Here is a 16,788-nt window from a genome sequence, read left to right as displayed (position 1 = left end):
TTAGCTCCGTCACCTCAACTGGAGGGATGGCCCATCTCCCCGGGTTGTCTGTTCCCTGAGGAAAGGAGCAGGGTCAGGTCAGTATACACAAAAGGAGCCAGGGGACCGTGACCAAATGTGACGCACAGACGTGGTCTGGAGTAAAATCTGGATCAGTTGGTGGTGCAGCTTGGACCTGGGCTCCGTCAGAGGACACGGGCACCTCATTGATTGCTGTAGGAATGGTTGTGGTGCGCGGTTCCACGCGTCTGTCCTAAATGCCTGCCAAGGAGGTGATGCGGGACAGGTTGTGGTGTTGGGGGTTCGTTTTGAAGGTCCAGCAAGACTAAAGGGGTGGCCGCAGAGTTGGAACCCGCCTGTCTGTGGTCAGCAGCATGGAAGCTGAGTGACCGGGCACGTGGGTTTCTTCTGCGGTCCCTTCCACACTGGGGTATGTTTCAAGACTTCTATAAGAAAAAGTAGAAAGAACAGCCTGCGTGGTGGAACGCACGGGCCCGGGGGTCAGCTGTGGGCCTCTGCAGGGCAAGGTAGAGCCGTCAGTTCTGCTGCCCAGGAAGACGTGCGGAGACGTGGGGAGGCATCTCTGGAAAACTCATGTATTCTCTGTTGTCCTTTCCTTTAGAGGAGGTGGCTTTTAGAAAGAAGAGGCTGTGCATTAAATTCATCCCCCGGGATTCAACTGAAGCTGCCATCTGTGACATTCGGATCATGGGCCGGACCAAGCAGGCCCCTCCTCAGTACACGTTTATTGGGTAAGACTTCAGAACACAGGTGTATCTCCTGCTGTCTGCGAGTGCTCGGGCACCCCTGGGGTGAGGCCCGCCCGGCCTGGGCCCTTGTGCTGCCCTCCCATGCAGCCTCCCGGCCATTGCCTCCCTGTGCCTCGCCTGCGCTGTCGGTGCATGCCAGGGCCGCCCCTCCCTGTCCTGTGCAGTCACCTTCAAGCCCCTGGGGTCCTGCCCAGCAGCCTCTGGGTTCCCGCCACAGATTTGTGGCGTGCCTTTCTTGTGTCAGAGTGGGCACTGTGTGTGGTGGAGAGTGAGGGGAGGGCCCTTTCTCACCTCGCTGATGTTCTAAAAGGAGAGAAAAGCAACAAACGAGAAAATTTCAGAGGGTCAAGAAAAGGAAACTCAGTGGTGGCATGGGCTACTTAGTGAGGGGTCAGGAAGGCAGCATTGCAGCAGAGACCTCAGCGTCAAAAGGAATCCAGCTGTGAAGACGAGCAGACAGAGCCCCCTGGATGAAGTGGGCGAGTCGCAGGCAGGTGGGACTGAGCGTCTGCATCTGCGTCTGTCTGGGAACAGAAGCATCCTGTGTGGCCGGAGCGGGCATGGGAGGCACGGGGTGTGCGGGCTGAGAGAGGAGCCGTCAGCAGGGCCTCCCGGATGTGGTGGCTGTCTGGGTTTTATCCCAGTGGGAAGCCACTGGTGGGCTGAGTCAGGACGAAACCCAAGTATCAGGTGACGCCATGACAACTCGCTGTGCAGTTTGGTCAGCTCTTGGTCTTTGCTGATAAGCAGAGGACTGCCGGGGTTAGGTTTACCCCGTAGCCGAAGCACCAGGCCTGGCCCTGGAGCTGCTTCATAGACACCATCTGTAATGACAGGTTCACTCTGGGCTCTTTAGACTGTGACTGACAGGAAACCGAGCCCAGGTGGCTTAAGTTAAAGGAAGAATTTGTTGCCTGACACAGGGGAAGAGCTTGGGGCAAGATTGGCTTCCGGTGGTCAGGAGGGTTTCCCAGGATGACTAGGACACTTCCCTCCTAGCTTGGAGTCCTCCGCCGGACTCCCTCTGACTCCTGGTCTCGGGGGAAGCATCAAGGTGCATGCCTTCACCCACCTTCCTCCAGTTTCAAATGCAGAGGCAGAGCAAGTCCACGTTCCTGGCAGTCCACACACAAGTCTAGAGTTCAGACTGGTTGTCTGGACTGATCTGATTAGGGTCAGGTGCACCCTTAACCAGACACTGGTCTCTGAAGATGCCACTCTCTAACTGACCAGGCTGAACCAGAAGCAGGGTCAGCTGCACTGGAACTCAGAGATGAACAATGAGGGGGTGTCTGCCCCCCAGCTAGGGAGGGGAGGGGGGAGGGGAGTAGGTACTGATGTCCACTGTGCTCCGTCAGTGGAAGCAGGGTCTCAGGAGCGTGTGCAGCTGGGGGTTGGCTCCTTGGCCTGGTGCCGCTGCCCCTGCCAAGCTTTGTAGGCTACACTCCTGTCACTGTGGGTCCCCAGGAAGCACCCTCCTCCTGGCCGAGGTCAGCCCTGGGTGGTCTGTACTCTGTCTTGCTCTTGTTTACTTGGGCCCAGAGCCGCCTGTCACTCTCTAAGCAGGACCTTTCCTCCCCCAGACGTGGTGTGGCAACAGAGAACCCCGCGGGGCTTCAGGGGTGTGGGAGCAGCCCTCACAGAAAGAGGGATTCGTTTCGTTTTGACGCACTGCAGTTTCTTCACCCTCAGCTGTGGGACACAAATGCTCAGAACCTAGGTTTTGTGGTTCTTGGAAGGAACTTGAGCTGGGGGTGTAGCTCGGTGGAAGAGCACAGGCCAGCATGCACGATGCCCCAGGGCAGTGCCCAGCACCAACACACAGAGAGACAGATACACAATCAAACAAACAAACCGACAAATGGACTCCGTGATCTTTCCTTCCTTCATTCTCTCGGACTTCCTGTTCGGCAGCGTGGTTCATTCATGGCTGCAGAATCGCAGGAGTGGGAACTAGTCAGGGAATGGCCACAGGTTGTACCTGGGACGCAGCCACTAGCCATAGTAGAGACCAACAATTTAGTGATGGACTTTCAGAGTCTGATTTCAGTTACACCGTGCATTTTTAATTATGAACTATGCTATTGTAAGAAGATGCACTTTTAACCAATTGAAACAATTCTGAAGAATATGTTTTTACTAAGACTTGTCTTGGTGATCAAAACGAGGATTTTTTTCCCCTTTATATCATTTTGGAAATATTGCCAAAGTACTGTTTCATTTCATCTTGGGCCAAAAATTCTTTCCCAGAGGAAGACAATTCCAATGTTATTTTTAGGTAAGGGAGGAGAACTCAGTGTTCAAAACTCCGAGTCACTTATTCTTAAAAACAGGCACCGTACCACGGCAAGGGCATGGGGCCTTCCACCCCGGAGGCAGAAACCTCCCATTCAGAAGGGCTCCCCCAAGCCCTAAGCTTGAGGCCAGAGCCTTGATGGGGCGAGATCACTGCAACTGATTGGAAGTAGAACTGAGGTTCGGCATCATTCCTGGGGTGCACTGAGAAGCTCACTAAAAGTCTCTACAGCTTTTTTTCCTGTTTTGAAGAGGTCGTCCTCTCTGATCCCAAAGGTGCAGTGCTGCAGGGCAGTGGAGAAGCTGAATGTGACCGGAGTGACCCTGGTGAAGGTCCCAAGGGTGCACCTGCCTCATAAGCATGGCCTTGCGGGTGGGCTGGGGCACTGCGGCTGTCACGCTAGGTAGCAGGAGATCCGACTTGCTGTCCACCCTGGTGGTGGCTTGTGGGGCATGTGCTTCGGGCTTTGTGATTTGAAGACATCTTCCCAGCTGACCTTGGGGTGAGGCCAGTGCAGGTGACCCCTGCTGCGAGGGTTGCCTCCTAAAACTGGGGTGCGTCTAACGGGGGGATGGGGAGATCCCTCTCATGGTTAAAAGCCAGGCATTCTTGTCCGTGGTCCATTTCTCTATCGGCCTCACCGTCACATGTAGGATTTCCTAGGGGTCATCACAAAGCCACTGACCCTGAGAGGGTGAACCCCAAGGCACTGTAGAGCGAGGAGCAAGGGACACCCAGCTGTAGCGGGGAGGCCAGCTCGGGTGGGTGAGGAGCACAGTGCGCTCACGCTAGGCTCTGGCTGTGATGCCCGGGACAGAAGGTGCAGTGATGTGGCCCGTCAGCCGGCAAGAACTGCCCCTGAGGTTTGAGGCTGACTGGTTGCTTTGCGGCTCAGGCTTGGACTCAGCTCAACAGCACTATGAAGATTTCTCTTCTCTCCTGCAGGGAACTGAACAGCATGGGGATCTGGTATCGAATGGGCAGAGTGCCAAGAAATCACGACTCATCTCAACCCACAACACCCTCGCAGACTTCGGCCGCCTCTACCCCAGCCCCCAACCTCCCCAGGTGAGGCCTGGTCAGGTGCCCGGCACGCTGGCTCACGAGGTCTTGGGTTCCGAGGCACATTTTAAAACACACCTGCTCAGGGTCTGCTGAAATAGCACACAGTGTCACTGAGCACGCCTGCAAGTTTAGTTTAGAAACCCGTGCGTTGCACGAATGCAAAAGCCATGCTGTCCTCTGTGTGCACGCTGCAGGCTCCTGAAACATCACGTGCAACTGGAACTGTCTTGCTGTTTGAAGGAACTCAGAGCTGTGCAGACCCAGGCGTGGTGGCCACATGGCCGGAGTCACCTGCCTCCATAAGGCGGGGTTCTCTCGCTGTCAGCAGCGAGTCCCCCGCAGTCCAGGAGGGCTGTTGTGTTCATTTCCATGTTGTTTCCTTCCTGGCCAGCCACAGACTAAGAGGAGAGTGGAAGCTTCTCGGGAGGTCACGCTCATTTTAATAATTGACTCCATAGAGACTCGTGGGTAATGGAACTGTGGCTTTGCCACTGGTTTCAGTCCCAACAGAGGGGGTAATAGCCGATTCACTTTTTGCAAACAGCAGAGAGTAAAAGTAATCTGCATCAAATACGCCCCCCTGTGCATCACCAGTAGTAAATAGTTGGAGGGCCAAAAGAAACAGGTGGCGGTGGGGGTCGCAGCAGCAGCTAAAGCCAGGAGGAATGGTGACGCGATGCGGCCTCTGGGGACCAAAGGAACAAACGAGGTTGCAGCAGACAGCACGCCTGCGCCTGGGTGCGGAGCAGAGCCTCTCAGGAGCAGAACTAACTGGTCTCAGGGCGGGGCGTCCTCCTGGGCGCCACGCCCCGCCCCGTCCCGGCCCGGAACGCTCTGCTGCTGTTCCTCCATGCCCAGCCCCTGTAATGGACCCACAGCTCCTAGGACTCTGGTCTTCCTCCAGACAGTTTCATCAACCATGGGTGGAATCTAAACCAAAGCAGCCCTGACTGGCTGGAGCTCCGGAAGCAGTTGGCACTTTCCCCTTGGTACAGAGCTAGTGAGCTTCCCAGAGGGGCAGGCTGCACACCAGGTCTCCACCCAGCTCGGGAGTGCGAGGCTGGCACAGCAGACAGCACTCGTCCTTCCTTTCTGGCTGGACCACACGTGTCACAGCTCTGTCCTAGAGGGCACTGCTGAGGGTCACGGTCGCCAGTGCTCAGGCCGGCTGAGGCCCATACCTGTGCTGGGGATGTCATCTTGGTCCATGACCCGGGCGCGTTCGGTGGCAGCTCCAGTGGGCTCCTTGCAGGAGCGGGAGAGTCCCCGGGTTCTGTCGCCCTGAGGTAGTTAGAGTGGCTCCCTGCCAACGTCACATGGTCTGGAAGGACCCAGAGTGAGCACCACCTCAGGACAGGTGTTAAGCTCCTGCTGGATAAAGAGGGAGCACTGGTGCTCCAGGTGACATGGGGAGAGTGCTGTCCCACAACAGGAGGGCAGGGCCACTTGCGACTGAGGCAGGTGGCCCTGGACACACGGCCACTGGGGCCAGGTGGAGTTGGAGGGTAGTGTTTATAAGGCTTATGTATTTTATGACCTCTGTTGTACAGTTTATTGTTTACAATGGCTGCAAGGAAATTGGATCAGTTTTGTTTTACTTGCCAAATAAAACAAATGTCAAAATAGTCAATATAAAATGTATTCTAATTTGGCTGAGTTAAGTCTGCCCGTGTGCAGTAGGATCTTTGGAGGTGTGTTAGTGCTTCCGGGTGAAGACCACTGTCTGCCCTGCTCTCCTCTCCTGCTGTGTGGCATGTGCAGGTGGTGGGCACAGCTACCTGTGCCTCTTGACCCATCAGGGGCTCTGCCTTTTGTGGGGATTGGGGTCTTTGGGGTGGTGTTTCTCCTATCTGGTATCTTTGACTTGAAAATAAATGAAATGCCGATGACTTATTTGAATTTGGCACTGAAGACATATGAGTGTGCTGTTCAGCTCCTTGAGATGTCAGGTCTCTTTAAATCCCCAGAAGGGGAAGGACAGCCATCTCTCTGGCGGCGAGCATGGGTGCTATGTCCAAGCGACCTGTAGGATGAGGGCCAAGCTCCTCCGTAGACCCTGAGGCCTCCTTGTCCAGCTCCCCGGATTTCCTGCCTCTGTCTCCCAGCCTCCTGGACCAGCTGGCAGCTTCCTCTTCCTGTCCTATCCCAGGCCTCTGTGCCTCAGGTGTGCCCTGCATCCCTGCCTTAGGTCTCCTCTCCCAGGAAGCTTTCCCTGAGTCCCTGGGCTGGGCTCTCCTCTTTCTTGCTGGGTTGTGCTCCTGCTGTGATCACCTGGGAGCCCCTCAGGGACAGAGACAGGGACCAGATCTTGTCTCTTATAATCTCCCCAGCCCACTGCTGGATCCAGGCCCTCATTCACGAGGACCCTGTGCTGTAGCCCCTCCAGACGACTCCCTAGTCCTTGGGCACTCTAGGGTCTTTTCAATTGTAAGAGAAATATAGGTTTGTAGGAAATTGGGAGTGTAGAAAATAATGGAAAAACTAAATTCCATTTCCAGTAAGCAAATACTCATAACCTTTTGTTGTATTTTCTTCAAGACTTTTTTCTGTGTGCTTTTTACATAGGTTATGATATAACATGTAATAGCAATCTGCTGGTTTGCTCTGTTTTCTCGTGGAGGATTAAGCCACAAACGTTAGGAACACTTCCTCAAGTGTGGTCTTTGTGTGGACGCTGGATCAAATTGCTGAAGTCTGGGCTGCGGGGAGAGCGGTGACAGAGCGCCCTCTACTGACCAACTAGGAGGTGGCGGGGAGCGGCAGGTGCCAGCCATTCTCCCCCAGTTCCCTGGGCTGGAAAGGAAGAGGGAGGGGTCTGTGGCAGACATGCTGCCTTCATCTCTAAAACAACATGTGTGCCTTGCCTCCGTTTCTTTTGCCATCGCTTAAATTTTAAAGAATCCCCAGTTGTTCTGAGGATAAGCTGTCACCCCCCACTTTGTTTCAAACAAAAGGGGCACTTGGTGGATCTTTTCACAGATGACTAGCCATCACCTGAGCACCTCCTTCCCAGCAGAGCTGCCCTCTCCTCCCAGACACTGCCCCTGGGAACAAGAGCTTCCCTTATTGCAGAAAGTGCTCAGAAACCAGATGCGAGTCGCCCTTCCGGCATGGGCAGGTCCCAGGAGGGTCAGGGTCTTCTTGGCCGTGTCCGATGAATCCCATGCCGCGTTGGATGGAATTCATGTCAGAGGCGCGTCAGATGGCTCCACGGGGTTCCTCTTCCTCGCAGCGTGTCTTAGCTCACACACAGCGTCTCTGCACAGGACTGGCAGGCCGCTCCCAGGACTTGGTCTTTTGGCTGGGTAGGGTGCTCAGTCCTCTGCCTACTCCTCGTGCACCTGGACCAGCAGGGTGGAGCTGGCCTTGGAGCGTCCCGTCTGCCCGCCCCCGTCTGACTCTGGCTTTTCCGATTCTGCTCAGTGCTGCCGCCTTGGGGACGGGCTGCACTTAGCGGAAGCACCTTTCCAGCTTCGCCCGAGCAGTGCGCCACCCCCTCCTACTCAAGGGGTCCTGTACTCGATTCTGCTGGGGCAGTTCCTTCTACTTTCAGGATGAAGATTTGGAAAAGCTCCAGGAGGCAGGGGATCCACAGCAGGTCAAGCACCAGGAGCCCCCACATATGGACAGACGGATGGTTTTGTGTCACTTGGAAGGAGACCCTGGTGGGCTGCTGCTGGCCTGCTGAGCAGTGGTCAGCAACTTGATAAAGACGTTAGAGGCACGCAGATCAGACTTGCAGATGACACGGGAGCATCAGGGAGAGCTGATGTGTGGACGGCAGAATGAACAGACTGCGCCCCCTCCATAGCCCACACCCGGCAATCAGGAGACGAAAGGTGATGGCACAAACGGGTGCCCCGAGTCCCCCCAGTTAATAGCACAGGAGCCAGACCAAGGACCCCGGCCCAGCAGCGTGTGCTGAAGTAACGGCTGGCCTGTGGGATGTGGCCAGTCACGCACAGCGGGGGTGCCAGGAGGCCACGCCCTGCCACACCTGTCAGGTGCCTGGGGAGTCACACCCACAGCTACACAGACCTCATAAGCCTCCGGAGGGCAGTGCTGAGCTCTGCGGTCCACGTGGGCGGCATGCTGTTTCCCGCTGAGCTCTGCTGTCCACGTGGCCAGCGTGCTGTTTCCGCCAGGGGCTGGAGGGGAGGGCCGCTGGGAGCGCTGGAGGGCAAAGTGCATCAGGTGGGCTCAGCTACAGGAAGTCAGATTTCAAAAAAATTAATAAGTGAAATTTACCAAAGGTGGAAATTCTGTGGCATTGAAGAAGGCCCCAGGGGTCATGGGCTCCCTGCTGCCTGGAATGGTCAAATGGCATCGGATTTTGAAAGAAATGCACCACCTTCCCTGTCCCAAGAGCAGCACTGAGGACAGCCGGTGGGCAGGGAGGGCACAGAGTGGGCGTTGACTGTGGAGCCCGGCCTGGCAGCTGCAGCCACCGCCTCATTCTGCTCACAGTGCCAGCGGCAGAGAAGGAGGCCAGGATGAGGCAGGTGCCACTGTGGCCCCGTCCGTAGGACGGACCGTGTCTCAGCCCAGCTCTGAACTCGTGAGCTGAGGAGGAAGGTCTTGTGCCCGTCAGAGTCCCTCTGAAATGAGTGATCTGAACCTCAGATGTCTGGAGCTTCCACCATACTTAGGACCAGGGTGGCCCTGCATAGCCTGGCTGTGTGGACCCAGCGGCTGCACCCCACCCTGCCATCCACCTGCGCTGGAGTCACCTGCTCCCCGTGACCCCCAGGCCCTGGGCTTGTATGCACTTCCTGTGCCCCTTCCCTGGCACCACTCTTCCTGGGAGAAAGGCCAGCTCCACACCAGAAGCCACGCGCACACCATGGTCCCCAGCCTCCCAGGAGGGAGTTGCAAGCTGGCCTGTGCTCCTCGGGTGTTCAGTGATCTCTCGGTGATTTGTCAGCCCCCAGCTAGTTGTCAGTCACGGGTTCTGAAGTCTGTTTCTTGGTGACAGACGTAATTGTACTTAACTTTTTGCATGGATGTTATCAATCTGTGACAGATACTCTGGGAAATGGGGCATTTTGATTGCAGAAGATCTGTCACATGCACTTAGTCTTCCTCTCAGGGACACCAGGATTCAGTCACAACTTTTGCATGTCGATGTCAGGTTTTGAGAACATAGATCCTTGCTGACCTCAAAAATCGTTCCATCACTCGGGTCCCAGGGCTGTCATCTGAAAGGTTAATGGCCCTTCCTGCTGGAGAGAGGAACTCCCACCGCGGTGATCTGGAATTCAGGCCATGCCGCCCAGCCTCGTCCCCATCACACGCGTCGTCAAAGCCCAGGAGCGGGCCGTGCTTCATCCTGCCTCCCCGACCCTGCCTGACCGGGGACCAGCTCCGCTTCTCCTGATGGACAGGAGCGTGAGTCAGCGGTGCACATGGATCTTGGGTCACCGCTGGACCCCATCGTCTATCTGATAGCCTCAAGTCCTCAGGCGCCTCTGTCAGTTTTCATTTGCAGGATGGACTTTGTACCTCAGGTGACATCTGTCACCTGCCCTGTACTGGCAGGACTGGCATGAGAGGTCCACGCTGCTCAGACCAAGGAGATTGTTTTTCTCTTCCCATGGGGGTGACTCCCATCTGTTCTGAGTGACCAAAGGCTTGGCGCCGGAGACATTGGCCTGTGGGCCCGGCAGCTTCTCCTCGGGCTTAACAGAGAGGGTTCAGCCAGAGGGCTGGGCTGGAAGCTGTGGATTTGGGTTTGTATGTGTCCTGCATGGAGGAAGGTTAGCAGGCAAGGCCAAGGCCACCCCTGGTGACCTTCTCGACTTCCCCCCAGCGGAGAACACACTGGCACAGTCTCAGCCGCTCACCATAGAGGCAAGAGACGACTGGAGTAGGTGGGCTGTGCCTGGTCCCCTCAAAGGAGGGTTTGGGGTGGCTGCTCAGCATGAGGGATACTGGACCCTCCAGGTCCATTTCATTTCCTCTTCTTCACACAGAAGCCGCACACGTTTTGTTTAACTCTTGAGATGGGAGGCACACTTTTTTCTTTCCTTGATGTGGCCCTCTTTCTAGAACAAAGCCTGGAGAGCAGGGCTTCTTGCCCAGGGAGCAGACCTAAGCGCGGTGATTTGAACCCTCTGCCCGGGATAGCTGCCTTGTACCCCGCTGCAGAGGACCCGTGGCAGGGCTGTTTCAGAGAAGAACCCGGAGGACAGGGCATGAGCCGGGGTGGGCGGGGCCTGGCAGGAGTCCCCTCTAGCGGACCGCACTGGCATCCTTTGTCCATGACCTCCCAGTCCTACTGCTGGCCCGATCCCCTGGGGTCTTCAGGCTCTTCAGTCCGGCTCCCTGCTGTCTGGCCGGCCTCCCAGCCGGCCTCCCATTATGTGGTTCCAAAGCCATTCCGCTGAGGCCGCTCTGCACACCCCTCACGCCAGCCCCTCCCTCCCGAGGCTCCAGGAGGCTTCCGCGGGTCCTGGCTGTCGTCGTCATCTTGCGGCGTGGCGTTTCCTGGTTCCCTGTCACTGCTGCCTGTCCTATGTGGCTCTTACTGGATCTTTTCTTATTGGTGACGGGGGCTCTCATGTTGCCTTTTCTCCTTTAAGAACCCAGAAAAGGTTGGTCACGCTGAGATGACAAAGGTGACCAAGCTGCATCACTGCCCCTCAGAACCTGCAGCTGCTTTCAGCAGCACATCTCACTCGACACGGGAATAGTTCAGTGAGAACTGTGATCCCAAGATGGCTGGGACCTCTGAACCCCAGGTGCCTGGCACATGGGAATTATTTTCAGAAGGTATTTGTTGAATGTATAAAAGAGCTAGTATAGATTTGTAGGACTAGGCACCAGATTCTTATTTATCCATCTCTCCTTCCATCTCTTCTTGCGCCTGCCCGTCTATCCATCTGTCCATCCATCCACCCGTCTGTCCCTCCCTCCAGCAGAAACTTGCCTTGCGTTGACTGGTGTTAGGCTCTGCTCCAGGGCTCAGAAATAACGCCACCATCGCTCTGTGAGGTGGGTGCTGTGATCAGACCTACGTGAAGCTGAGAAGACAGATCAGAGGTTAAATTTCTCCCTGGGGGTCACACAGCTAGTGTCAGAGCTAGGGTCTCAACCTACAGTCTCCCTATCTTTAGCTCATACACTGTCCCTCTGCCCTTGTGCTAGTGGTCACAGGATCCCTGGTTGGGAAGCTCTTGGTGGGAGCTAAGCCTGTGCCTGATCAAGTGCAGCCACCCAGGTGCCCCAGCCATCTTCATGGCCAGCTTCTCCAGCTTCCTGACCAGCACAGCTGGCCTGTAAGGACTTCCCAAGGGTGCTGTGTTTGGGGACCCTGCTTCCAGAGGCTCCCCTGGTGGGACCTGGTCTACGCAGTCTACAGTCATGCCCTTAGACATGGGAACGCTGCTGGCCTGTGCACAGGAGCCGTGGATACTCACCACAGGGAACATGGTGTCCACACCCAGAGGGTCCCCTGTCACCATCCCCTCGAACGGCCTCACGGCTCTTGCTTCAGCATGTTTCCAAGCAGTGTGGTTTATTCTTGGGGTCACGAGAATGGCATGAAAGAGACCTTCAGAGTGAGGGTATTTGAATATTTTCAAAATCCTGGTAAGTAGAGCGTGGCTGCCTCTCTAGCAGCACCAAACTTAGTGTTGGTGTCAGGGTAATCTTGAAGGAGAAATTTCATTAGAATGCAGTTTGGTATTGTTAGATATGAATGATGAGTTTAGGCTGAGCAATACACTTTTTGATATTAATTTTTAATATGGCTTCTTGGGAAGTCAGAGCTTCTGTTTAATGAAGAATTGAGTCTTAGTCAATACGGCTCCCACCTCTGAGTGGCCCGGGCTTTCAGACTCTCGCACCAGGCTTTGATGAGGTATTTGCTGCTTGCGAATGTGCTATCTGTGATTTCTGTGACTTTGTGAATGTCTCATCTTCCCTGGTGGTTGTGATGGTTACGTGTGCTCCCGGTGCTGACCGTCCCGAGAAGTAGGCTCTGGGTGTGAGCCACCCCTCGGGGGCCTCCCAAGTGGTAGCGGGCTCTTTGTGCAGTTGGTCGCAGCTCCAGGGTTTGGAGAAAGGCCTTTTTCAGGATTATGAAAATAGTTTTCTGTGTGTCAGAACAGATTTATCAGTTCACTTTAGGGTCGGTTTTGTGAACCAGACCATTTAGAGGAGGGTATTTTACCTTCCATCAGAGTGGAAGCTGACAGTCTATTTGCAGGTACCCTGCGGAATATTTCACCTGGGTCTCTCAGTGTAAATCTAGCCGCCAAATAAAGTAGAAATGAGCGCTACTCCTGCACTGTTTCCTAGGACCTTGCTGCACCCCCCAACACTCTGCAGTTCTATTTCAAGACAGGGTTTCAATTATTAATTTGGGTATATAATAAAATCCTCTGCTTGCAGTAACTTTCAAAAGGCCTTTTGAGTTTATTTGGGTTGGGTTTTTGCCCACGGGTAGAGTGGAATTCAACTTGAAAATTCTTTTTGAGCAGCAGATGTTTTGTTTCCAGTTGAATAATAATATTAATAATTATTATTAGAATAAATATCATCATCATCATCATTATTTCAGCCACAATTTTCTGAGCATGTTCTGCCAGGTATTGTGTAAATTCTTGAGATGTGCGTGTGGGCATGTGTGTATTTGCGTGTGTGCATGCGCACACAAATACGTTTATGCATACAGTTTTCATCTTTATAATCGTGCTGTGAGGTAAATAATCTTGTCCTCATTTTAAGAGGTGAGGAGACTGACCTTGGAGAGATGGTGACTCTCGAAGTTCAGAGAGCTGGGATTTGGAGGAGCCAGCACAGAGCCAGGTCCACCTCCTGCCCTGCCTGCCTGCAAGACCGTCCAGGCCTCCTGATTTTTAGGACCTCAGTGCCTCCTGCAACCACCCAGCCTCTTCCATCGGGGCTTCATTGTGTGGAGAGGGGCTGGGAGCGGAGGGCCTGCCTGGCCCCTTGTGAGAGGCGTGTTTTCCCGTGCGGGCTGCTGGCGACCCCTTGTGACGCGCACACAGCCTGCTGTGAATCTGAGTCTGGCAGCCCCCACCACTCTTGAATTTTGGAAAAGCAGATATTTTAGTAGGCTGGAAGAAGATGAAAAGCTAGCCGTGCCCATGTGTTCCTGGTTTTTAGAAGTAGGGTCAGTGAGGTTTAGAGACTCTTTAAATATTTCAGTTTATAAGATTAGACGAGATGGGCTGGCGTGGGAGCGAGGTGCTGGGTCCCAGGCGTGGCTTTTTTCTTCATTTCTTTTATGTGGGAGCTAGGTGTTTTGGCGTTGCAGGGTTCAAGTGTAATAAAACCTAAATGTAGTGAATAAATACCGTGATTTGGAGCGTTGCTACAGCCGCGAGAGTTAGTTTCCTTTTTTTATTTTATTTTTTGAAAGTAATCAGTGACTTGAAAAATAGCAGATTGGTACCAGGATTGTAATTTAAGCAACAGAAAACTCCCGAGCTTCACAGAAGTATAGATTCTTTGGCGCTTTTCTGAGGAGCGTTTTCCGCCTGATCCGAACCTGCCGGGTGGTGCTGGGCTCCATCCGGCAGCACAGGCTGCGTTTGCAGTAGGTTAGCCGCCCTCCCTCGGATGGTGGATGGTGAACGGGAGGTGGTGGCTTCCCTGACCCCAGGGTGTGGTGCAGGAGCCTGGGATCTGAGTGCACCCCAACCTGATCTGGGCACCCGGTCCCACCTTCAGCTTGGGGCGCCCCGCATTCTGCACTTTTCACTGAGAGGTGACTTTGCTGCCTGGATGTGCTGCTGTCACAGCATGAGCTGTAGGGACACCCCCGGGAGAGATGGTGGTGGTCTTCACCCCCGTACAACTGCCCGGAGCCCAGAGAGGGGTCCCGCCCTGCCCTTCGGGTGTGCCGGGGGCCCGGGTGCTGTGGGCACTCCTGTCACGTGCAGCAGGAGACGTTCACTCTCAGACCTCTTCGATTCTAAATTTCAGAAGTAATTTGTCACTTTAGCAGGGAGTGTCATTAATAACCATTATTTAGAACTGTCGAGTCTTCCTCTCTGTGTGTGTCTGAGTTAAGCATCCAAAAAATTGGCCTTGTTGGTGGCAAACAGCAGCTCTGTCTTGACAGCCCGAGCTGCCCCAGCCCCGGCCCGCTCATCACCGAGGTGTGGGTGTCCGCGTCTGCCTTCAGTCACCGCCAGGGTGGCGACAGAGACTGGCCAAGGCGCGTCCTCCTGGAATTCATTAGTATTATTACCAAAGACTGTGCTGTAAATTGAGATTTTTTCTTTTAACTGCTTGGAAAGAAATTCTACTTAAACTATTTCATTTTATTGTACCTAAAAAAAAAAAAAAAAAGAAAAGAAAGAAAAGAAAATAAAGAAAGAAAGAAGGATTTTCTCATCAAACATTTGAAACAGAATAGTGCAGAAACCCGGATTTCAGAGGGTCCCACTGGGCGTGGTCGTGGTCCTTTGTCGCTGGTTTTAAGTCCTGCTGAAATTGCACTGGGTCACCCTCGGCTGTGGCACGGGTGGGGAAGAGCCCCAGCCCTTCTGATGGCAGCTGAGAAGTGCGGTGCAGCAGCGTGTGTTGATGCACGTTGTTATCCTAACATCAGAATTCCACGGAAGTGCTAATGATCGCTGTTAATATCTTCCAGTGGAGAGCGCAGCGCAGGCACGGAGCAGAAAGGCGTCTGGGGGGGGCGCGCTTGACGGGATGCGAGCGAGCATTATTAGCCTAACGATTCTGCAGCCGTGTTGTGAGTGTGTCGCCCGCACCCGTGAGTTTGGAAAGTGTGTCAAAACACAGCTTCAATTAGTTTGCTCTAATTATGGCTCTGGAGAGTTTGTAACTACATCACTCCTCATTAAAAGAGATTTTCTTATATGGATTAATGTAACATACAAAGAAAAGTTCCAGAGTTCCTGACGCCATTTGCTCCCTTCACAAGCAGGCTCAGAGCAGGCTGCTGGACCCAGGGACTCCTGGGGTGGCCGGGCGGAGACTGGGCCAGGCCACATTGGCTCAGCAGGAGAGACCCCTGCATCAGGCAGCTCCTTCCTCCCGTCCCAGGATCCACTTCCCACTAAAAGCAGCTGTTGTGAATGTAGCTGTGATTTTTTTTACCAGAGGGTGATTAAACCCATCTGGGGCTCTTAAGGATGATCCCTTATCTGAGCTATCAGATGTCCCCATTCTGAGCATCTCGGCAGAGTCTGAAGGAGAAAGGGTCCTAGGCCTCCCATGGCCAAGCACGGGGTAGAGTCAGCCTCTGGTCCTGCCCTGGGCAGGGGGGGAAATGTGTTACTCTGAGGTATGTAGGATCACATGGTGTCCATGAAATAGCAACAAAGTCTTTTCAAAGAGAGAAACAGGATGTCAGGGAAATGAAACCTCTTCTCTAAACCTGTGTGTGGCTCTGAATGCCTTATTGAACCTTTGCATTGGAAAGAAGAAACACACTCCTTCCCCATCCTGCTGCCAGCTGCCCTCCCCGGGGGCACACAGCCCACCGAGCCATGCTGGGGCCCCCTGCCCAGGTGGGACAGCCTCTTGCCCCTTGTCTCATTTCCTGGAGCTCTGCTGTCCTTCACCTCCCGTTCTCACGCAGCTGGCCGCAGCAACAGTGCCACTTCAGTTCCAGGAGCTCAGTGGTGCGTTTTGAATCCAGGACTCAAGTTTTAGAATCCAGCTGAGGAGGCCTGGGCCGGCCCCTGCCGCCAGCCCACTCCAGCAGCGCCGACCCTCCGAGCACCACCTGGGGCGCCCGGCTGGCCTGAAGGTGTCCCCGTCACACTCTTGGTGGGTTGAGGGGTAAAGAGGAGCACGGCGCCCTCACCCACTCGCCACTCCGGGCACCACTCCCTTGGTGAGTCGTAGCAGCTCTCGGAGCTTCAGCTTCTCCAGCAGGGTGGGGTCGGGTTCTGCCTTGCAGGACTGTGGAGAGAATTTAACGGGGACATGGAAGCTTCGCAGGGGCCTTCGTCTCTGTCTGGGCTCAGTTCAGACTGCGTCTGAGCTCACCCCGAGACCTTTCTCGGGCCCCCCTGGGACTCCCCTGCCACAGCTGCGACTGCCGTCAGCCCAGGGCAGGCGTCTCCCCTGCAGAGCTGGGACCAGGGCACTGTGCTCGCAGGAGAGCAGCAGGTCAGGGGTTAAGGTAGGAATCGTGTGAGTCTTCCAGGCTCTCTCCCAGTTCTGCGATAATTTGATGAAGAACTTCACCCTAATTAAATATTCAAATTAGGAATAAGTGTCAGTATGGCTTCCCATTGCCTGGAATGATGATTAATTGTGTTCAAAACTCCAGTGGCCCACCGTAATCTAAACCCAGCCGTTGTACTTGATTATTTCTGTACCACACTTGCCATGTTTTTGTTTTAAGATTTAAACTAGTAATTGATTTGCCATATGCCGTCGAGCTGCACACACTTTAAAGCTATGCGTTTAGGAACTTGGGGAGTTTGGAATTGTGATTTCCTTAGTCTTCCTGTGACAGCTCTTTCCTTTTTTGTTTTTTTGCCTTCTGCAATGCAGAGCGATTTGGCATTTGGCTTGGGCGGGGGGTGTTGCCCAGGAGGGAAACTCATTACATATTCAGGTTGGCGGGTCCACCTTATATTGATCCTGGCAAATGGGCTGCATTTGTCCTCTCTACTGTGTCAGCACAGCGGTGTGGCCTGGGAG

The 16,788-nt window shown here is 54.4% G+C and overlaps 1 protein-coding gene across 3 annotated transcripts in view; it reads left to right on the top strand.

The window, feature by feature from the left end:
* Mvb12b (multivesicular body subunit 12B) overlaps positions 1-16,788 on the top strand; it is a 159,340-nt gene that overhangs the window by 66,144 nt on the left and 76,408 nt on the right. For all 3 annotated transcript variants that reach the window (XM_047524881.1, XM_047524882.1, XM_047524883.1), the window contains exons 5-6: positions 623-752; positions 4,012-4,134. In XM_047524881.1, the coding sequence (XP_047380837.1) occupies positions 623-752; positions 4,012-4,134 (253 nt within the window). The remainder of the gene's footprint in view (positions 1-622; positions 753-4,011; positions 4,135-16,788) is intronic.

This window comes from Sciurus carolinensis, chromosome 14 (genome assembly GCF_902686445.1).
Source record: "Sciurus carolinensis chromosome 14, mSciCar1.2, whole genome shotgun sequence".
Taxonomy (NCBI): Eukaryota; Metazoa; Chordata; class Mammalia; order Rodentia; family Sciuridae; genus Sciurus; species Sciurus carolinensis.
Note: the sequence above shows the minus strand (reverse complement) of the source record. Positions and strands in the feature narration are given on the sequence as shown.